Here is a 24,537-nt window from a genome sequence, read left to right as displayed (position 1 = left end):
CTGTGAGGATCTAAAGTTTAGATTACCGAATTGGTCATTTTATTTGTGTTTAATGTAAATTATCCATCATTTGGACAGGACTGATAAGTTCACTTAAATAACAACTGGGCACAAAAACAAAAGGGGTACATTTGGTCCATGTAATTCCATTAACACTGTTAGTTACTAAGATTAGAAGATTCAGATATAAATGTAAAAAAAAAAATTAATGCACAACATTTTAAAGTCACTAAAATTAGTAACTTTGATCTTTATTATTGGTGCTTCATTCTCTGGAGTCATGAATATTGGTAGCCACGTATTCCTTGTGGAATTCATATGAAATATTACTTTCTATGATTTAATGTTATTTATACCAATTTTACAGAGTTAAAAATTTGTGTTTATAATTATAACAGAGGAAGATAGAACTTCTAGGTGATTTAAAAATATTATCTATCAAGAAATAAAAGGCACCTAATATGTTTAAAACTTGAGATTTTCAGACAACGAAATTCAGTGTGTATATATATTGCAAATAATTTATTTATCAAAAAGGTCTAACCTGTGGTGTTTCCTGTCTAACTGGTGATGTTTCATGTTCATGATCTTTAACTTGCAGGAAAGCCAAATCCAAAGTCTTAGTAAGGAAACAAAAACTCGACCCTAAGTTACTTGAAAGCTTTGAATGAGATTTTTCTCTATACTTGCTACAGAGATATTGCAACAGCAAACAAAAATGAAAACATGCTCCTGGTGCCAACCTACAGGAATGGATTACTTAAATTACTGTTATTTTTGTGTTTATGTACAAAAGTGATTAACTTTTGCATAATGTCTCTGTTTCTATTCCTTAACATACCAGCCTGGTAGATTGGTTGGTCAGAGAAAAGAACTTCAAAGGGGTTAGATCATCTCAATGAGACTTTACTTGATAGGTGCACCGATTTGAAGCCACTTGTAAACTTTTTTCAGAAAGAAAGCATCTTCAGGAGTTTTATGAATGTGTCTCCAATTTCTTAAAGAATATTTTTTCAACCTGATCCACTATCTATTTGAACAGCACTACTGAGTTATTGCATGAAAGGAACAAATACCTGAGTGGCTTGTTTGAATTGGCCCCTCAGATGGTTAATATTGATAAACCTCCACTTTTCTGATTTGGAGATGCATTGTTTTGGTTTTTTGTTTTGTTTGGGGTTTTTTTTTCTGCCAAATTACAAAATTTAGGATTTATAGCTGAAGTTTATTACATGCATTTCATTTTTCTTGGTATATTGGACTTGTTTATGTCAATTCATTTGTATTTCACTTTCATTTGTAGTTTTGTGCCACACTTTTATTCTATCTATGTAGAAAACCTTTAAAGGAAATGTTATTGACATTTCTTATTGTTTTGTTTTCTTTTTTTTTTTTCCTGCATTCATTAATATGAGTGCTACTTCAGCTAAACATTCCATAAACATACACAAGAAATCTTTTGAGACAGATTACCAGGCCACACAATTATTTACAGAAACCACACAAATGCTCCAAGGGGTAATTAATTTATGCAGATAAAAAAAGACAAAATTCAACTATAATGCTGTGTAATTTAGAACACATTCCTTCCAGAAAATTCCAAGGCACACTCTAGGTTACATTAGTCACTTCAGAAACTCTGATGTGGAAAGTATAGTTCTGTTTAGCAGTATGTTATTAGATTATAGCAAGAAAATAAAGAGAAAAGCTGGTTTATATACCCATGAATTTTAGGAACTGTAATCCCATTGTATATATACTTCTTTGAGTGTTACCATGGCTTCCCTGATCTTTCTGTTGTATATAAGTGTTGTAGATTTTGTGATTTTATTACAGACTAAAGTTTAGCACGGTACTTGAGGAAATATTTTAGCTTCTGTTGTGTTCTGTAGGCCTTTCAAAATATTTGTGTGTTTTCTTACCACTTTAGGAACCAAACTTGTTTCCAAAAGTTCCACCTGCCATGTTTCTGATATCCTTATCTCATTAAACTCCTGTACATTTGTGTTTCTTATTGTGGAATTGATATAGGTAATGGAACTAAAACCAGCAGGGGGTTATTGTTTATTTTAAGGTTGTTGCTGGTGAAATTTTTGGTTCAAGAGCAAGATGTCAAGTGTAACAATGGAAAGAAAAAATAAAAAAGAGACAACTATGATGGGAGACATAACCATCAGTGTTTGAGGAGCATTTTCCTTAGGAGAGCAGCAAAAATGAAGTTATGAGAGTTCAGCTGCTGTTCTGGGGAAGAGGCAAGTGGACTTTATATGTTTGTCATGTGTCCCAAGAGACAAGTGCACTTTATATGTTTATTTGTCATGTCTCCCTTATCTTTTTAACTTCTCTAAGCTTAACAGAGGTTTTATACCAACACGCAGATGTTGCTGACCTGTTAGCTTTTTGTTATCTCTTTAACATTAAGATGTTGCTGACTCAATACAAGTAAATAAGCTTCCTTGTGCTGCTCTTCATTTGTGAGACAAGAGTTGGTTCTTTCTGAATGGTGCTTCTTCCACCATATGTTGGCCCTGGCAAGGGCACATTGCAGGTCTTCTCTTTCCTCTGTATGGCAACCAAGATTCCTTGAATTCAGAACTTTATTTGAGTGAGCACTGGTAGAGTGGTTTGCCTGCTTGCTATTTCTTGCATCTAATTAGATAATTGTGTGAGTTTATTATTAAAAACTCATGGTTGTCGATTCAGAAACACAGTGTTTGTGTTCAGACCTGTTTGATTCTTCTTCACTTTTGTCTCTGTTCCTAAATGCATTTACATAAAACTGTAGGGTACAATAAGCTTTTTTGAATCTATAGGTGGCTTACTCATTTCTTTTTCTCTGGCTGGTGGCAGGTGGAGGTGCTTTTGAGTAACTTTTTTAACCAGTTAGCTTCTCCTTTATTCAAAAATAAAGGAGCTGTTCTCTGATGGTGTCATTATGATATCAGTAGTAACTTAGATAGACTAATTTTGTGGTATCTGACAGTATTTTCTTTTCTTGAGTCTTTTGTAAGACTCAAAGCCATATTCCAAGTTGTCTGTACTAGTCTCTCCTCAGATTCTATTACCTGTCGTCACTACAGATGCACCTATGATTATTCTGTAAGATTATCTTATTGCTGAGCTATTCTATTCATTTGGACATAATTTTTTAAGGTGTATTTTTTGTTCTCATTGCTAAAAAAAAGGATTTCTTTGAGATATTCAGGCTTAATGCTGTATTTTTAACATGTGTCCTATAGATTTCTGTAAGATTATTTTGTAAGGGCTGTAAGATTAGTTCTTATATCACACACATATATATATATATATATGAAATTGTCAGAACTGTGTCTACACTTTTGTAATCCTGTTTCCTTTCATTCTCTTACTCTAACTATTATGATAATGCACTTGTTTTCCATATTTCTGTATGATTCAGTATTTAAGTATGCAGGCTTACACAAAATAGAAAAAAAGCAGTGTGTTTTCACAGTACAGCTGAAAAAATGACATAGCTGATATGTAACTGCAAAAAGCTTCTATGCTGAGAGAGTTTAAAGGATGTAAAAAAGGGATAATTTCACTAAATATGAAAAGATTCATTATGAATGAGTTTAGGAGTAGAAAAAAATTAAAATAGCTAGCACAGCAAAATAGTTCAAATAATTAAACTAAAACTAGAGATAAACATATTACCTAGATTAATTAGTCCTCGGAAAAACCTCTTTGATTCATAATGAACAATTTTAAATTGTTTCATTCTTACATTTAAATAGGTAGTCAGGGATTGATTTTTATTTTGCAAAGGGATGCTTTATCCTGACACCTGACTTTTTAAAGACCTCTGTCAATTATTTTGGAGAAAAAATTGATCACTTTTTAGCTTCTAGAGCATTAGTTTCTATTAGTTTCTATTTTAGAAATAATGGAACAAGAAAGCAGGAAGGTCAGGCACTGATGCTTTTGGAAGTGCAATACATGAGTTGCAAAGGACTGAGACATGGTAGAATCAAACTCTAGTGTATAATACAGGGAGCAAAATTCCCATAACACCTTTCCCTGTTTGAAGAGTTTTAGGGAAGGTGCAGCTTAGATACAGTAGTTCTTTTTCTGAATTGGTGACTTTCTTAACAGCTGATTTGCTGACTTCTCATGGCTTGGCCAAGTGAAACCACTTTCTTCCTCTCATTCTTTCTTAGAAGGATTTGTACATGATCCTCTTGCTTGTGGTTTCTATCTCTTAGGAGGGGAACAGAAGTTATATGGCTAAGCTACGAGTTCACCACCTAGAGAAGATCTAACTTCTTATCCTTATCCTTTAGAAATATTTTATCTTCCATGATGGACTTGGCTTCACCAGCTTTAAAGCTTCTCTGGTTTGAAGGAGCACTCAGACACCCAACAACAAAACCTTTGTGGAAACTGTCAAGCCAAAGCTATTGGTCTGTACTGGCTAGGAGAGCAGCTTGTCTTTTAGAGCAAGAACATTGCAATGTATTTTGATCCCTGAGCTGATGTAGAAAAAGGTGTCTGGTGTCTAGGTAGCAATCAAGACATAAAACCCAAAAAATTTGGGGAATTAAATGTAAGTGAAAGGTCTTGATAAGTAATTGGTGGAGAGGGATTGCTCTGAGTAAAACTGGTCAGTGGCTGATGTGTGAACATCATTCAGATGGAGAGAGTTCATTTTTGTGGAGAGAATGTCCTTTTGATTGTCTTTTGAGAAAATTAGTACTTTTATAGAGCTACTCTTTCCCAAAGCACTTTCCCAAAGATTTTGCAGACACCAGTATTCATCTGCTTACTTCCCTTGTTGATAGATTTTTTTCCATTTCATAGGAAAAAAGGCTGTAACAGGAGGGGCAGGCACTGACTGCAGGTAGCAAACAGGTGCAAGTATGAATGAGATGGATAGAGCTGTCCTTAGAATAAGCAAATAAACTAGTGAGCTGTAATCTTAACTCAGAGTGCTTCTGCTGATTAATTGAGCAACGAATAACCATTAAAACCACGGGTTTGCAGTTTTACATATGTGCTGTTCTGCTGTTTACTTATCAGCTATAGCTATCTGCTATTCAGTTTCCACTTACTAGTTCCACTTATTTACTGTGTTTTAACTGGACTAATTAATCCCATTGAAGAAATACTTATGTAATCTTTCAAAAGGTAGAACTGGAGGAAAATGTTAAACAGTGGCAGTATAAAGATTTCAAACCATCTATGTAACCTGTCCAGAACAGAAACAGGCTTTTGATCAAGTGTATCCATTAAAGGATCTTTGGACATCAGTATGTATAGGCAAAAAAATGGCAGGTATGAATAATTACTAAACAGTTGCTAAACAGTATTGTAAGCCTCATCCTAATGTAATTTAACTTAAATGAAATTTGTGAGGTAGCTGATGTAAATACAATTCTGGGTCAAATCAATTTATATTATAACTTTGCATGAGTGTTTTCTTTGACTTCAGAGTTATACTGGGGATAACTGTGGCCCCACAATGCAAAATCAAATCCATATTGTGACAATCAGCCTATTGTCTGATGGAAGAAACAAATCTTTCTAGAAAATGTGTAGGATATACAAATTTTATATATCTTGTTGAATGTCTATCATGTATATATTTATATTCATACAGCCATCCCCTTCTATGAGTGATATCTTTTCAACAGTTAAAAATTCTCTGCTTTCTATATAGGATAATTATCCTGATCACTAAATTTCTGCTCAAAATGGGGAGATAAGAAGCACTAGTACATGCTTTCACATTTTCATAGTTTGAAATACAGGAAAAAAAATTGTTTTGAACACTTCTAGTGTTTAGGTAATCCATACCTGTGCTGCCAAGGTTTATTGAATGCAGCTGGATGCCTGCCTCTGTCTTTCCCCTTTCTTGGAACTACTGCCAGCACAGGTAGTCAGAAATGGAAAAGTAGAAAAATACTTGAGCATCTGTGCTCTCTCTGTCTCTCTCTCTCAGGAAAACATCTGTGGCTTCCATAGGAAGCACTCATTTTTTCCCATCAGCAAAGACTCTGGATACCCTTGGGTCCAGTTTTGGCACAGCAAGCCAAGTAGGATGCAGTTTATGGCTTAAAACTTATGAGAGAAATCATTCAGGCAGTCCCATCCCTGGCAGAACTCTGAGAGAAATTCCCCAGGCTGCAAGCCACATGTGGGTCTCTGACCTTTTATTAGCTCACCATGGGAGAGGTTAACAATTGTTGAGACTTCAGTCCTCCCTTTGACATACAAAGACAACAATACCAAATAACCTTTCCAAGATGAGCTTATTCAGGGCTCAACATACTTTTTAATGTAGGGTTCAATGTAGGGGGGGGAGAAACCCCAAAACAAAACCCCAAAAACTTAGAACTAGAAAAAGGTATGTTGCTATAAAACTGAAGCCTGGATTGGTATTTTTTTCCAACATTCTGCCATTGTTCATATTACTGTGATTTGTGACTTTTTAAAACCAATATAATCATGAGACTGAAACAAATTCTCACACCATTTTTAGCTCTTCATGTGATGAGTGCCATAATTTATGGAACTAAGATTGCTAAATAAATGGAGCGACATAAGAAATGCATGCAATTATCTGATTTTTAAGGATGTCTGTTGTATTTATCCAAGTACATTGTTGTTGAGATAAAAAAATTTAATAATAAAAAAAATGATTCATAATTATTGACAGGAGGGTTGTAATAAAAACACAGAAGGCCAAATCCATGTCTTTTTGAAATGTCTTTTTCTTCTCAGAAATTGCTGTAGTAAATGAAACTATCTTGGATTTTAGTAAAACAGAGATTGGAAAGTAAATCTTTTTTTGGGGAAACAGAGTCACCCTTTTGTTTGCAGCTAAGGAACTACAAAGACTAATTGTTTTTGTCTATGCTGCGTAATCTATGGCAAAGTATGCAGATTGGATAGCCCAGCATTCCAGGCTTTTACCATAACTGCTTGATTACTCTTTCAGTCTTAAAGGCAAATGATTTTGACTATGCAGTCCTGTGGCTTTAGTGTGGAGTATGCTGAGTGTAAAACAGGAGTGAATTAGCTCATGCTTCTGCCATCAGTCTTTGCAGCTATTGTCTGAAGAGACAATGCAAGCTGATCTCTGAATGTAACAGTCCTGTGACTTCTCTGATGGGAAGCAGGTTCAGGCACATTCAATGCCAGAAAATGAGTGGGGAGGGCGGTGGTGGAAAGAAACATCAGGTTCTGCTTTTCATACTTCTACTAAGGTGCCAACCACACCTGAGACTGAAATTGGTGAAGTCTTGCACAAGGTTGGTTATTGCAAATTTTAAAATAGTTGCTAAGTCATGATTGCTCCCTGTGCTAAGCAGACATAACTTCATTAACCACTGTTGGCAAAGTAGATCTGAAAAAAAGTTATTTAGAGGTGGAGAGTGCTTTTGTATTCATTGTGAATAAACAGAAATACCAAACTGGCAGAGATGCTGCACTGGAGAAAGATCAAGTACAGCTACACACAGACACATGCTTGTCTAAAAATTTACAGACCAACTTCCAGACATAGCTGATTCCAATGCTATACCATCCTTAAACCGCCCATTATAGAATGAAAATTTTAATTAGAAAAGGCTTGGGTTTTGCTTCCATTAACTTAAGCACTAATTTATCATCATTTCTTTTTTAATTAGTCTTTTACATGTCAAAAGATTGATCTTACTCCCCTCCTGAGTATTTTTGTTTGTTTGTTTTCTCAAGAATACACAGCAGAATTGCTTCAAGCTTTCCTACAGGTCCATTTTTCTAAACCTTTCTATAGTTCTTGTAGTCTACTTCATGGCTATATCCAACTTTTCTGTGTCTCCCTAAAGACTTCACCTCCTTTCAGTTGGCTAAATCAATACATTAAATGTTTTTTTTTATATAATTCATATATAAAATATAATATAACATAGTACCATATATAATATGTCATATAATAGTTACATATGAATGCTTCCGTTAATATATAACTGGCATCTTTTTGTATCTGCATTTTAGTTTGAGACGTGTTTTGTTTGTGTACTACTCTAACTCCAATTTTGTTTCTTATATACTCCTCCTTAATGATTATTCCTCACAGGATATTTGTGTATTTGGTTTCTCTCTAGAGAAACCAGAGTATCTCCTGTAGAGTATCTCCCATCTCTACTCAGTTACATGTTTTCTTCAGCATCTCCAGATTTTTTAAAAACTATTGGGAATCTCACATTTTCCAGGAAAAGAGAGAGATATTTAAATTTTTGTTTTGTTTTGTTTTTATATTTTAGAACTGTTACGGTATAAGTGTCTGCTTTTTCCATTCTGTGATACAATCTTTAATCTTTAATTCTTCCTTTCTGGGTGTTTCTGCTCCAACTCAGTTCTGCACCTCCATACAGAAGTTTCATTTGGACCACAGTCCCCTAGTTTTCCTGTTAAAAAGCCACATAGATTACTTCCATGAGGCTTTTTTTCTCTAATTAAACAATACAGCTATATTGGCTTGACATAGTAAGTGGGAATATGAATGATTTAGCTCATCTGAATGCATCTGTGGTTAATGTCAATAACAACTTATTTTATATAATTGAAAGATTATGAGTTTTTGGAATAAATGGGAGTCTCCCCAGGCAAGAATAGAAGCAACAAATGACACCACAGGAAGAGCCTTGAGAGCAGGGAAGAGAGACACCAACAGCCAGGAATCTACTTTTCCATGTAAAGGAATGGACAGAGGGCTGGATCAATCTCAGCATATTTTCCTTCTCTGTGAACTTAAAAACTTAAAACAGCCACAGTTTACTGCCTTTGGCCTCAAAAGAAGGCTGGCCAGCAGGATCGCTGTGTTCCACCTTTAACGTGGGCACATGTCTTCCATGGCAAGCTTTTTCCTTTATGGTATCAATGAATTTTGACCCATTTCCTTCATTCAGAAACTGGTTGATTTGGTTTGATTTTTTTAATGCTGAGGACAACCTTCTGTGTCCTTCATTTTTCAATTAAAGGAATCATTTCTCCTTATGACATGTTGGCTTTAAGAGCAATCTTCATCTACAGTGACTTTTAGCCTTGATCTTCCCCTGTCTGTCTAGAATACTTTTCTGATGTTTGTTCACTGTTCTGGAAATCCCTTCTGCTTGTCACTCAATTGTTTTATCCCTCTCTGCACATTCCTAATCCTTTCTTTCACATTTGCCATTAGTCACAGTAGCCAGCTTTTCCCCATCACGTCTTTTCAACATCTGCAGCTAAGTTTTTCCCATCAGTGATCTAATGTCTGTGGGTTATACTTAAAGGCTGGGATTACTTTTTTAATATTTTTCCCCACATACAATGGAAAAATTTCCATTTTGGAACTCATAGCTAGTCCACCTTCTCTCAAGAGGATATTTAGTATACCAGTGAGTGGAGATCACTTTGCAGCACCTCTGTTCAGATGCTTTTGGTTCTCTTCACTACCTGCCAGGGTGGTTATGCACTAGAGCTGCACTCTGAAATGAAGGCATCCATATAGAAACGAAGAATATTTTATGCCTGCTAATGATGGAGAGATTGGGCACTGCATTGCTTCAGTATAGTATTGTATTAAAATGAAATAAAAATTAAAGGATTGAAGAGATTGGAATATGTAAATAGATGCCTCTTTGGAAAATATTTCACAGCTAGGTACTATCTTGTCCAAATTCTGAAATGTTATCTTTAGCAATTTTTCTTCCATGTTCAAACTACCTTTTTTCCCTGTAGCTGTGATTTTCCAGTATTTTCAAAGGAAAGCATAAAGGAGAGCTCCCTTCTGCATTGCTCCTTTAGATGAATTTGTCCTGTCTTTTAAATTAAACTTTCTTCAAAGCAGGATTAAGCAGTAGGGTATCTAAACATTGCTTACAGCCATGACCATAGAAAAACTGTACCCTTACTCTTTTACATATGTACAGCCTTTCTCACTTAGAATACTGAATTTAAAAGCATTCAATTATTTAAGCCTAAGAGAACATTATAAATTTGATAAATGTAAGATCTGTGCAGTAATCTATCAGTTAAAGTAAAATGAGCTTTATTTTTTTTCAATAAGGAAGATTAAACTGTTCTTTACATATAAATTAAATAATGTATTGTGAAGTGAAATACTTCTTTGCAGATGTCTGTCTAACCCTACAAGTTATGTTTGAGCCAGAAGTTGTGGAGTGGGGTGTATGCAATTATGCTACAGCTGCTGGCAGGTGTGAAAGTAAATTAGATGTTTCATCTCAATACATACAATTCCTGTTTAAATGTCAAAGATAATAAATTCAACAACTTTAGCCAAACTAAGACATGACTATCTCGCATATTTTCATTTCTGCAATGAATGACTCAATAACTCTCTCAATCTCATTTGGCCTGTTAGCCTGCAACTGCTTAAACAGGTATGTTTATTGATTGGCTGAGTTTTTCATTGTGTTTTGCCATCAGTTTTGTTAACTTCTCTGAAAGCCTTATTTTTAATTGTTGATTTATTGTTAATTTAATTGTTGATCTCATAAAATAATTGAGAAAATTTCCATGGCTCTTGTTTCTCAAATTTGGGACTAAATTGAGGCTGAAAAATTTCATAACATTTAAAATAGTAAAGGTGACATTCAGAATTAAAGTCTTCTGAAACTGTTGATCTTTGAAATTGTTTCTCAGAGCTGTTTTGTCAGAAATAAAACTAAAGCAATATGAAAGAAACTCTAAAATATTGTTGTACTCTAGAATTTCAAATTCAAAATTGTAAATTTTGTTCACGGGTTTTATGAAATTTTTAAGCTCAGGTGATGACAGATATGTTCTAAAGACTAAATTACATTTTTTGAAATTAATTGCAAAACTATCAAACAGGCTTGGTTCAGAAGTTATTCTTAAATGTTTTTAAATTATAAAAAGGATTTTTCTCTTTAGAATGGTTTTACTTTGAGGTTAACTTGAAATAGATAAACATTTTAGGATGATCAAGAAATTTATAGATGGAATCAGGTAACACTGTGGAAACTATTCTCAGATGTTTCAATAAAAGACTATAAGACAAATTTGATACTGAAGCGATACAGAGTTTATATTCATGTCAATGAGTATTGATGCTGTCTCTAGGTTGCATTAGCTCATCACAAGGTGAAGATTTAATAATTATTAACATATTTTGGAATTCCTATTCATATGACTGACAGGAAGGCTTCCCACTTCAGTAACTATTTTTGTCTTTTGGGGAATGAGGTAAAATCTTCCTAATCCTGGTGCTTAAGTTGTGAATTATTCTGTGACTCAAGAGAGAAAGTAAATCGTAGGTAACAGTTCAACAGGATACATTTATCTACACAAGTGATTTGAGAGGCAGTGTACTGGCTTCTCCTGAGTGAAAGACATGATGCCAGATAACATGCTGCTTGCACATAAGCCATTTTAGGTCTAAATATAACTGCAATAGCACGACCTGTGTAAAAATCCCCACGTATTTAACTGAGGAATGTGACTTACTAGCTTGCGTGCAATGCCAGGAAAGACAGAGTCAAGCTTGTGCTGTGCTGAGATTTAGCAGCTTATGTGCTTGCTAGCTCAGGCATCTCTGCAGTGCATTTGATTTCATACTGGGGATATGTCCAGCTGTGAAAGCAACTGAGAAATAGATACTCTTTCTCCAGATCTTTCTTTGTCTTTTCTGGGTAGGTAATATAAGCCTTTTAAGGTATTTGGGCTTTTGCAGCCTATGTTTTTTTGCATTATCTAGCTTTAGAGTTTCAAACTATATTTTAATAAAAGAAGGAATGTTTAAAACATTTAACAGAATAAAACCATGGTGCATATATCTCTTCCCTATTGTTTTCTCATTATTTGTTTATAGTGAAGTATAAAACCAATGAGATATGTCATAAAAGAACAAACCACTCTGACTGAACTATCAATATGTTTTAAGGGTGTTGAAGATACTTGGCCAAATCCTGTGTGTGCCAGCAGAGTGTTAATCATGGAGTTATAGAATAGTTAGGCTTGGAAGGGACCTCTAGAGATAGTCTGGTTCCACCTTCCCTGCAGTGAGCAGGGACATCAGATATGCACCTTGTTCTAGGTCAGGGGCATGCTGGGTCTGTGAGACCTGCTGCACCAGTGGTCTGAAGGTGTGTCATCGACCCTTATGGAGGATTTCCACACATCTGATGCTTTTACGAAAATCTTGAAAAAAAGCTGTGAAGCCACTATTAGTTCCTTTGTAGCCACAGTTCCTGAAAAAAAACCCAAAAAACCCCCCAAAAAAACCTGGCTTCCCACTTTCTTCTGCATATTATTTTGAAGTTTAAGGGAGTCATCACACAGAAGAGGAACCTTCCTGTTTCGTAGCTTCTCTTTCCATCTATTGTTATTGCAACTTTTTTAAAAGTGCAGTCTTGGTCTGTGCACTGTACAAGATTAGTGATCTCTGGATTTGCTGCTAATGTTATGGTATTTCTCTACTAGCCTCAGACTGCTCGTCTCCAAACATTGTACTGAGAATGAAGATACATGCATTTGTTATCCAAGTCCTGACTTCCAGAAATAGTAAACACCTTCCCCCACTTATAAGACATAATTTTTCTATCTCTTCTCTGTATTTCAGCACCTGTAACAGTCATCTGTAGAGAAACAGGGAAAAAATGTGGTTTTGGTGAAAAATGTGTCATTTGGGTACTTGTGAAATCAAGAGTAGTTTGTTCAATCATTTTGTAATTATTATTAGCAATTTTTCAGCCTTTGTATCATTTTATTATCTTCATTTTTAGTTTGAAAGGACAGTGACATTACCCAGACACAGTCCAGACAGAGTCTCAGACAAAGTCTAAAAATTACATTATCATTACTGTTGATGGTATGAAGTTGTCTTGTACCTGTGAAGAAGCTATGTCCAAGTTTGTGTATAAAGATCATAAAAAGAGCCTTAATCATGTTTAGTATCAGTTAAACTACTCTAACATTACACTGACAATGCTCAGCATCACATAGAGAGGACTAATTGTTTATCACATTTATTAGTACCAGGTCCACTTTATGATGTGAACAGCAAACCTAATGAAATATATGGATGTGCTGATCTTCCTGAGCCCTCTCCAGAGCTAAGAATGCTTTATCCAGCACAGAGGTGTTCAGAAAATTCAATATAATAAGTGTGGCCATTCATATGATGTTGTACCCCAGAAGTTTGTGAGTAACCGTTGCAGATTGTCTCTGCAGCAAAATTTGGAGCAAATATGTCTGGGCAGAATCTGAGAAATGTCAGAGAACCACTGAATGGTTTAGGTTGGAAACGATCTGAGGTGGTGAGGTTCAAGACTCTTCCCCCTCCTTAAAGCAGAGCTATCTTTGGATATTTGTCTACATTTTTAGACAGATGTCTAAAGCCTTCTAATTCTATTCAGATGAAATCTGCAGGAGAAAAGAAAGACATCATGTCTAGGCATCTCAGATATACAAAGACATTACAAAGGAGAAAATGGCAGAAAACAACATTAGTGTTCAGCAACAAAGCTAATCATACAGAAGTGGGTGCCTAAATTTAGTTAATGATTTTAAAGTACTTTACAGCCTAATAAACTTCGATTGCTCCAGTGGGAATTTCCTGTGAAGAGCAGACTCAGTCCTGCAGTCAATCCATTAATTAAGCTATCTTTGTTCTTGTGAATAATGTTATTTGCATTTTTGCAGTTCAGGGAGAGAATATGGGCTGTATGGAAATTGACTATATGAAAGGAGGTAATGTAAATATTTGTGCTCTTCCAGCAGTCTAAAGGGCAATCTATAACTAATCTGTAGTTACTTGAACAGGTAAATGTAACGAGTGTTTATATAAAAGTGGCAAAAAGTTTGCATTTAACTTGGCTAAATATAGTGTTGTGAGAAATCCTGCTTTTAGACTTCTTCCATGTATGAACACTGTCCACAGTAATTTTTCATTTTAAGACAGAAGTGAAACTATTGTTCTTATGTCATATTGTTGGTGGGGGAGCTTTGGTCAGTGTAAAAAAGAAAAAGGTATAATACTAACTTCTCTCTTGTTATTTCAAAACCAGATGAACTATGAAACCAGTATGTGAATATTTTTATCAAAGGACAAATATTAGTGGGTTTGGACAATATAAGAAGGAATTAGTATTTCTGTGAAAATAATTTAGAAAGTGAAATAACCCAAAGCCAAACAACCAAAAAAAAAAAACCCTAACCCATTTGCATGTGAGAGTGTTGAGTAGAAAGTACAAAATATCTGCACATAGGATTCAGGAAATATGTTTTCCCAAGGGCATTAGGAAAATACTGGTCAACTATAGTTCAGCTTGCCTGGTGGAATGCTCTTTTGCTGCTTCCTGCTGCCCACACTGTTGTCTGCTCAGAGGTCTGGCACGTATCATCTCAGCTTTCCATTCCTGACATCACCTGATTGCACGATTCATTCAAGTGGGTCAAGCCTTGTAACTCCAAAATATGTAGCAGCAATCAAAAGAAACTGAACTCCAACCTACACAGCAAGTTTCTGCTTGGTAGCCCCATACAGCTGGCTCTGTTCAGGGCAGGTCAGCATTACAGCAGTACAGACAGCCAGAACTGCTGTCATGCAAGCAAGGATGTGGCCCCTTAATTTTTTATCCTGATGTTTGGGTTTTTCTTAGCTCCCCCACCTCCCAGAACCTTGCAGTGTTGTTGTTTCCTGAATGCGTTACTTCCATCAAGTACTGGCAGTCCTGACATTGATAGGCAGTGAGTCAATACTTTTATAGAACTGATATATTTTATAGAATTGAAGCCAAACTAGTTTTGCAGATCTACAGTGTGCAGTATGTGATTTTCCATTCTGGATATAATAACTGCAATTTGAAATACTCCCCCACAAGCATTGATTGCAAGCTTTAGGAAATTCACAGTGAAGAATTTAATTAAGAACGAAGAAACTGCATCACTTCATTTAAAAAAGAGAAATTCACCCGAGATATTTTGTTCATTTTCAGGCTATAATAGCAATAACCATCTTTAGCTGAGGATATTTCCTGGGGCTTAATGGCCCATGGCTGTGCTTCTTCAGGTGATCATCATCTCCCACCAGTCATTAATCCCCTACAAATGCCCTGCACCTCAGTCATTAAATGTGCTTAAATGTGCTTCTTCTGAAATTGAAATAGTTCTATATTTAATGCATCTTCCAGGAATAGGAGTGATCTTTCTGAGGTGAGGAATGAAAGAAGTTTATTAATGTGTCAAAGAAGTACTAATTATGACAAGTGGATAAGTTCTGTTTCTGGTGATAGCATGACAGAGAATTTTTCCATAGTAAGAGCATGTTATATGTAAGTCACTGTTTTATGTGCATGATTTACACTCATCTCAATTGCATAACAGCCAGATCAGAAATACAGATAGTTATTTGTAGTTAGATTTCTTCTGCAGAGTATCTCAGCACAGAAAAATCTCACCAAACATGCAGCGTGTGACTGCAGTACTGCTTAAAAATACTTTCCTTTCCATAGCTGTAAAAATAGAGCTATACAGCTTTTTGTGTATTTTACAGGTGTTTGTGATAATGCAAGCAAATAAAAAGAAGTTAAATATTTCATAGCTCAAGTCTGAACCTCTCTCTAATGAATCTTTTGGTGAGCACTTTATCAGTCTTTCCTACAAATAGGACCACAAGAGCAGTGCCGACAGCATCATCAAAGGTTTTAGACATAGTAGGCAGCCTACCTCTGCTCAAGTACAATTAAAGCCTTCAAAGAAAATAATTGCAATTCAGATAAATTGAAAGAAAATTTAGGGATTTTGATTTTATTTTATTTGAATTTTACTTATTCCGATGTTGTGCTCTTTTCATCTTGAGCTACTAAGCATGCATAGTATACACCTAAAGAACATATTGCATGAAGCCTGTACCTGTCCCAAAAAGATTCTGAGAGGGATCAGAGCAGACACGGCCTTCACTGAGTGAAAAATTAGTACCTGCTGGGTATTATGGTAATTTATTATTTATGTTGGACATTCTGATCCCATGTACTTCAGTAAGTGACTTTGTAGATAATGAAAGAAGTAGACCTTTGGGCCATGCATTATTAAATGTCAAATGTTAAATTACGCTAATGTTAAAATTAGAGCTCTCCTAGTCAGCACCTTTAGATTGCAGATTGACCTGAAAAATACTTATTACAACCTGACTCCAAAATTTCTTATCAAAATTTTCTGTTTCTTTTAACAAGCAAAATATTACATTGTTAAAATACCTTTCAATATAAACAAATTGCTTTGTTTTAGTCACAGAAAAAAAATTTACTTCCTTCAGTAACCAATAACAACTGCCTTAATTTTGCATTTTTTCCAATTTAGAGAAATTTTTCCTATGTGAAAGACAAAGGTTTCTTTCAGAAAATTTCAGAAATTCACTTTTTCTAAAGGGGATTTATCAGTATATCTGGAATTCTTGGATTTTTTTCCTCAAGTTCTCTGTTTTCACCCATTCATTATGTTTTCAGAACAATAGAACTAAAAAAAAAACCCCAAAAAAACCCAAACCAACCTCATATAATGTTTCTCATTCTCATTGTAAATTCTGTGTTGTAGGTCTTGTTTTCCCTCTGTGCTGCATTCTGGGCAATCCAAATTATGAAGCGGATCACTTCATTCAAGGATAAACACCACTGAAAGAACGGAGCTGCCATCACCTTAAATATGGAAACAGCACTTCAGAATAACCTTCTAAGTTCCTTGGAATTAATCAACCATGAATCATGCTGAATTGCAATCAGTTCACTTATGATACAAGAGATTTTTGTTTTTTGTATGAAGGTTTGAAAGATTCCTAAGGGCGTATATTCATTTTTATTTGATTTTTTAAATAAATATTTAATTTCTTCCCAATTTAAATCAAATATTCATTCACAGCATAGATTTTTGCATTCATAGGTTTACAAATTCTTCGAGACCATGTAAAACTAATTTAATTTTTGCAGTGATTTTGTTAGTAATGAAATGTGAAAGTATTTTTCACAAGAGGAATAATTAAAATCATATCTGATGTAACCTGGTATAAAGTGATTGACTGTCTTTTTATTGACGCTAAACATAAACATATGTGAATGTCATTTGTTCAGTAATGATTGAATTACACTAGAATCTCCATGTCATACCCAATTCAGTGTTCATAACAGACAGCTACATGAGGATGAGTAGTTGAGGCAAGAAAATTATTAAAAACAGCATGATAAAATAACTCAACCTAGTATGAGTTGAAACGTCTTCAATAAAATTGGCTGATGCATGCGTTGTATAATGCAGACATGCAGCTTAGGCTGAGTTATTTACAGAATACACCTGTATTGCCAACTTTAGACAGTGATCAACTCAGGATTTACACATGGGTATCCCACTGACTCTCACGTGACAATATATTTGCGAGGCTGGGCCCTTAATTTCTGTAATTTCCTGCTGGGTGATGTCAGGGGAGATGCATGTCTTGTCTTTCAGAAGCTATTGGAAAGATGGTGTGTACTAAGATAGGAAAATTAAATACAAATGGTAGAGGGAGTCTCCAAACAGCAGGACTGGCAAAAATACTGGATCTAGGTTGTTTTTCTTTCCTCATACTCATCCAACTTTTTTTTTGGCTCCAAGCCTTTCAGAAGTGCTTAAAGTCAAGTAGCTAAAAAATGGAGTCTGTCTTAGATGCTTCAAACTAATAATACCTGGATTTAAAAATGAGTTTAAGTTTGTGTTCTGGTTTTTTACCCATTTCATTTTCCTTTAAGATGTTAATGGCAGTCTAACAGACATCTGAGATTTAGGCAGCCTACTTTGAATTAACTCGTATTTTCAGTATCTAGCTGTAACAGATGCCACTGTCCATGGAATGCTATGTTTCCAATAAATTTTCAGAAACACAGTAATGTTATTTATATAAAATTGTTGCACTTTCTAATGATGGTATCATCTTAATTGTAAAATAGAATCATTAAAATGCTTGGATTGCAAGGAAACTTAATGATAGGTTATTTAATATATAATTTGAAAAAATAACAAAATCTGATTCCAGAAGTACAAGAAAATTACCAATTTCTTATGTGGCCTTGTGAGTTAGTGCACCTGTATTTTCCAAATTTGTAATGGTGACATGGTCAGTTTAATATAACAAAGAATCATGTTGAAAGTCAATTTCCATATCAAAATAAATTCTTCAAAGAGACAGAAATGGGACAAAAATTTAACATTTTATGCATTTGAAAACTGGCAGTTTTGGAAGGGCAACAATGAAGAATTAAGTTAAATTAAATTAATTTTAAAGCTGTCCCGATGATTGTCATGTATTTACAAGAGGAATGTGATTTCAAGGGCAAGTATAAAATGTGTCTGATGAGGAAAACCTAGTCATTAAAGCAGAGGCCAAACAAATTTCCACTTTTCCAAGGGTTTTTAGATCCCAATTTCCTGCTTCCAGGGACTTGCATTGTGTATAGGTTGTTTGAAAGCAAGGGACAGTAGAGGAGCAGCATTCTTCCATTGCAGACTTATCAGAAGGGTCTGAGAACAGCTCCTTCAACATGAGGCTGTTCAAGCCTCATGGTGAGTGTCCAGGACTCCTGTGCTTTACAATAACATCACCCAGGTATGTATAAGCAATCCTTTGGCTACAGACTGGAAGCTAGAATTTGCCATTTTTGGAGAAGAGAGTTTCAGGGACAAGCTCTTAGGAACGCCTTTGTACCATTCTTTCAATGGCTATGTGGTAAGTAACTATATGCCTGTCAACTTGTTTGTCACAGATTTTTTAAAATATAAATTATATAATATTTAACGTGTCTAACACCACTACTGGATCTAGTTAATGCTGTCTTTATATCCACTGCAATGAGTGAAATAATCATCCCAAAGGGTGGGAGTCAGTAGTCAGGAGACCAGTTTGGAGACCAGTTGAGCACTGAATAGAATTATGTGCAGTTAATATATATAATGCAGTTAATTCAATTAATTTCATACAAACTGCAATCAATGCTCATTGCTACCATTATATTTTGATAAGCCAGCATTCTCCCCTCAGTTTTTTAATATTCCATAACTTATTTCTTCATAATTTGACCACGTTGTGTGGTTGGAACAATCGTATGGGACCAAGTGAAATAAGGTGAATTATGTGAAGACAGTAGTGTGAGAGCAAAATGTTGATGTAGAACTAATAGATTTTGTGTAAGTAACTATCTTTCTTGTGGTAAACCACTCTTTCAGGTCTCTAGAAAGAAAAATATTCTAGACTAACAGCCTTGCCTCACATGTCCAAGCATGAAACTTCATAAATAATGTTTTTATTTGCACTATTGCATAAGACTTCCTTTTGGTCTTGTTTGTTATTAAACTCCCCAGTGATACACCTTAGGAGAAGAATGTGGATAAACAGAACTTTTTTTCATCAAGACTGTTAAAAAGCGATTCCCTGCTCCTACCAGCTGTTGTAAAGTCACATCCCTACACATGGCCTTTCCTGGACTATGTACACAGCAATATCAAGTTACTGAAAACCCAGAAGTAAGCAGCTGAATCCTGTGTCACTTGGGACCTGACCCTGCACCATTCAAGTCACCGAAAAACTTGCTGCTGACCTCAGGATCAGGGCAGAGCATTCCCTGTATGAAAACAAGAATGATGTAATATTTACTGCAATTCAAGCTTTGTTGAGGTGCATTGATTAAAAGCAACAGAGTTGCACAATTGCTTATTCCTGAGAGTGGCTAACACCTTATTCTTTCTGGTGTAATAAAGTCAGAGCACTTTGTTGGATAAATGCTGACAGTTAAAGCTGTAACCTGTACTTACCAGATAAAAAAGACTCAGGGCATTTTCTCTTGTCTTTGTTGTCTTCAGATTTCTCTCAGATTTGCAGGATTAAGGACATCATTACTCAAACTATTACCTAAAGGGGGTAGTTGGTCAGATATTTTAAAGCTTTTTACAGCCAAAAGTCTGTGAGCTTTCAGGAATTTATGCAGCATGATAAGAAACTACTAAACTGCATGGCACTAAAGGTAAATGTTGCTTGGATTTTTCTTATTTGCTCTTTAATTTGTGACAAGAAAAGCTAAGTCTTAGCAATGTAGTTCATCAAGAACAATAGTAACTCTGAGAAAATACACAAAGCATTGCCTATTGTGTAAACTATGTTACCCTTACTTGAAGTTTTCTTAAAACTCTGGCTCCTGAAATTGTGTGAATAAATATTTTTGCCTTCTGAAAACAAGACCTGTAGAAAGTTCAAAATCTAAAAGGCAAACAAGATTTTAATCAGTAGTATTTTAAAACATTTCCCTTTTAAAACACCCCAGTGATTACATGAGGCTTGACTCATGGTTTTTAAGCATGGGATTGCTAATGCTGAATGGGAAAAAACTGTTCTTCGTCTACCCTTTTTCCATAAAACCTCTGTTTCCGGCACAGGCGTATACAGTGCCTGTGAGGCAGAGTTCTGCTGGGTTTCCTGGTTCCCTGCTGGTGTGTGAGCAGCAATTCAGTTTGGAATTCAAACAAAGCACAGCACAAGCTGGCTCTCGGAGGGGCCCTGACCCTCAGTAACTCCCGGCACACGCAGACCTCACCACTGTATGCCCTGCTGCCTTCCAGCCCCGCAGATGGGGCAAAGCAAACAAGAGATCTACTGTGCACTTCCAGGATTTTCTCTTTCTATAGAGAAAACAAATGTTAAAATTAGCCACGTTTGAAACATAAGAGAAGCACTTACACTGGAGAGGCACTTCCATATTAATATCAAGGCCAATGGAAAGCTTGGCTCCGTTTTTTGTCTTTTTTGCCCCACCTATGGAAAACAGCAGAAAAATGTGGAAACATTGAGTAAGAATGAACTGCTGAGTGTCCTTGTGTTTATGGTTTGGCACAGAAAAGTGATACAAAATGAATTCTCTCCACCCCACCCCTTGATATATTTTTACTGCTTCCTCCTTTATTCTTTCTCACCATTTTTCTCTTTCTCACTGTAGTGTTTATTCATCTTTGTAAAATATCCTTTCTTTTCTTGCCTTAGGTTTGTTATGTGTGGAGGTACATAGTGGTGTGTTCCATATCCCCAGACTTTTTACTTTATTGTTTTTATTTTATTTTAATTTTTATTATTATTTTCTATTTGATGAGGCCAATACTTACCTAAAGGTGCCTACTTTCTTTACTGCTCCTGTCGGTCAATAGGCTGATATTTTCTAATATTAAAAAACCCCCAATACACTACTTATATATTATTACTGTTATATTTATTTCACTTGTATTTGCCTAGTTTCCTCTAATGATTCTTTTTCTATTTACATTCCAGTAACATGGCTCTGTCCCTTTCCCAGTTTCTACTCGCTCTCCTGCTTCCTTGTTACTAATTCCCTGTAGTTACTTTTTGTCCCTTCAGCACCATGCTTTAGCTGGCACTCTCTTTGCTCCAAGATGTACCACTACAGTTTTTATGGATCATTTTCTAACCTGCTGATTTTAATGTGGCAGAGACAGACATCCCAGTAATAGCAATGTTTGATTAAAAAGAGATTAAATTATTAAAGAAAATAATGCAATATTTTAGACACAATGGAAAAACGCAGTGTTTTCTGCTACTTACATTTTTTCCACAAACCTTGAATGTAAGTACTTATCAACACATAAATTACAATTATAGATGTTTGCCAGGAAAGAAAAATATGGTAGGACAATTGAACTACAATTTTTTAGATCAAAGAATAGCTTATTAACTTACTGAGTGTGATCATGTCTTTTGCTGCTGTCTGTCTGCATTGAGGTCATGAGCCTGTTATTTGAAGATAATGGCATTACTCTTTTGCCTCACGTAGCAGCATTTGTGATTTCAGATCTAACAGCCCTTTACCTTCTCTCTGCTCATGACTCATGGCTGAGTCACCACCTTTAATCATTCTGAAAGCAAAGATTTTATTTTTGCTCTTCTGTTAATCACGGTGAAAAAAAATACTTTGAGGGAAGGTAAAGTGTTATATACTGCAGCAGTGTAGGTATGTAACATTGTACTTATTTTTGTAAAACCTCAAGTATTCCCAGTTTTCTGTCCATGACCATAAACTAGATTTCACAGTGATGTCTAACAAAGGAAAGCCTGATGATCAGGGATTGGTGGAAGAAATTAAAGGCAACTAAAGGCAAGTTTCTGAGATTCTGAGAGCAAAGTCTATCATTGAAGGTGAGATCACCTTTGGTTTTACTTCATATATTATTTTATCTGAAATAGAGCTGTAACAGAAAAGTTATGTCTTAGTGATTTCACAGCCAATAATAAGATAATACTTGAATGCCTTTTTTTCTTTGCTAGCAATATTCCTATTATTCATGACAAAATCTATGACTGTCTCATTCCTATAGTTTATTATGGTTAATTACACCTGATAATTAGACTGTAGTATGTGTACAAATGGCCTTATTAATGAAAAAAAGTTATCAATTATTTGTGCTACAGGAGAAGAATTATTCTTCAGGTTTTTTCCTTGCAATAAAGCCCAGTGGTAGAGTTGGAATTTAGCTAACATTGTTCTGGGTATTATGGGATCATGAAAACTTGCTGTATTCCTCCTTGCACCTCTTTATGTAAACCTGTGGTATTTTTCCTGAGGAATTATCCAGCTCTTATGATGCTACATGCAAAATAACTCATCTCTGAGTATGGGTGAGAGATTGGCATTTCTCTGAGCATTGGCAGAGCCAGGCATTGTACCGTGTCAAGCAGCCTAATCAAGGTGAGGTGACCAGTCTCCTTTCCTCAGCATTTCCAGGCAGGGAAGCATTGATGGACTTGAGCAACAAAACTTGCAGAGCAAGAAAGGAGTACAGCTTCTTGCAGCCTCTGCTGGGATGGCCAGGGGATGTGCCCTGGCACAGGGACAGTTACAAGCCTATCACAATTACAAGCCCATCAGGCACAGAAGTGAACAGCTCAAAGTCACTGTCATTCAAGACAGAAATTTAATAAGAACAGATATGACAGAAGAGATGATCCACAAAGTGTTCCAGTGGCCTGTTTTTGGTAATGGTTGTTTATGATGCTTTCTTTGGGCTTTTCCTGTTTAGGAATTTCTCTGTTACACTGTGCCTTGGATAAGTGCAAAGCAAATGAGTCTTCTCCTACATATCAGGGATTTTCCCAGCAATATTTGAATAAAGAGGATTAAGTGGTATATGTTGGCGCATTTGAAGACTTGACATATATTCACAATGCAAGTCTTTATGGTCCTATCAGATTCTATTGCACTTGCATGCAAGGTAATGGAATTAAACAAGATAGACCACTAGACCCTGTAGCTGTGATAAATACATCCACTAAAGAGAGTAATTTAGCACATTTACTGTAATTTTCTCTTCTAGAATGATGAATATACAGGTTTGTATACAATGATTGTGATTTTTGCTTAGTGGATGCTGAAGTCCATTATTTTAAAAAATTTCTTCCTTTTGAATTTTCAGAATAAAAGTGCACATAATATTTCCTCTAGACAGTAGTTCGCAAACAATAAAGTTATAGGCAGTGTAACACAGAGTAGTAGCTATGAAGTTAATTTTTGTAAACATGTTGAAGAAATGATCAGAGTTGTCTTCTAGTAAGATTTTAGAGGGAAACAGTAATGATGAGTGATAAGTGTTAAAAATGGTTATGAAATATTAATCAATATATGATTTATATATGTAAAAGCAATTCAGCTTTTTAGTTCAGTTGCACAGTCTGAGCTCAGTCAAATTTGCAAAAAATGTGCACTGGGATGTTTTTGTTTTTTCTGGAAGATTTTCTAGAACTTATGGAAAATGTAGTTATGTAGTCTAAATATACTCTGTGGAAAATATTCAACTATAAGGTCCATTTTCCTGTTGAGGAGATCTCAGGGAAACAGAATTAATAGTGCCTGAATCCTTGAGCTTCTCAGGTTAGCAGATATGCATTTGATTTCTAAGATGTAGAGATGTCTGAATTCTGACAGAATGGGATATGTAGATGAAGATTCGTGTTTCCAGAAGGTAACTGATCTCTAGTAACTGTAGTAATTTCTGGGTACCTGCAGTCATAACTTCCATGTTTTTTTCTGACTACATATTCAGCAGACAGTAAGGTTAAAAAGGTGCAAAATAATACTACATGGCTTTGTTTTTACATTTGGTTCGACTAGGAAACAGCTTCTTAGGAGAAGTGAGCTAAAATCGCCTTGAAAAATATTTTCCTTTCATGGTTTCTGTTTCTTATTTGTTTGTCCAGAGAAGATATGTTAATGTTTTTTTTAACTATGCATTAAAAGGCCTGCTAAAATTTTCAGCCTTTCATGGCTATGATCATTGTGAACTTGACATTATTTTCTTTATCTCTATAGCAAGTATGGAATCACAGACTCACGGAATATGCTCAAACTGGAAGAGATCCACAGGGATCATCAGAGCCAGCTCCTGGTCCTGCAAAATCACACCATTTGCCCAAGGGTATTGTCCAAAAGCTTTTGGAATTCTGTCAGGCTGGTGTTGGGACTGCTTCCCTGGGGATCCTGTTCCAGTGCCCAACCA

At 35.5% G+C, this 24,537-nt stretch overlaps 1 protein-coding gene across 5 annotated transcripts in view; it reads left to right on the top strand.

Annotated features, from left to right (window-relative positions):
• AGMO (alkylglycerol monooxygenase) overlaps window positions 1–17,030 on the top strand; it is a 185,292-nt gene extending 168,262 nt beyond the window's left edge. For 4 of the 5 annotated variants that reach the window (XR_012054534.1, XM_072925563.1, XM_030264752.4 and 1 more), the window contains one exon: window positions 16,561–17,030. Coding sequence is in view for 3 of the 5 variants with exons in the window: in XM_072925563.1 (XP_072781664.1) it covers window positions 16,561–16,641 (81 nt within the window). In the remaining 2 variants the exon portion in view is untranslated. Of the gene's footprint in view, window positions 1–14,963; window positions 15,181–16,560 lie in introns of all 5 variants that reach the window. The other variant, XR_012054533.1, reaches the window with a different exon arrangement.
• Window positions 17,031–24,537: the final 7,507 nt, after the last annotated feature.

This window comes from Taeniopygia guttata, chromosome 2, assembly GCF_048771995.1.
Source record: "Taeniopygia guttata chromosome 2, bTaeGut7.mat, whole genome shotgun sequence".
NCBI lineage: Eukaryota > Metazoa > Chordata > Aves > Passeriformes > Estrildidae > Taeniopygia > Taeniopygia guttata.
This window is presented reverse-complemented; position numbering and strand designations above follow the sequence as displayed.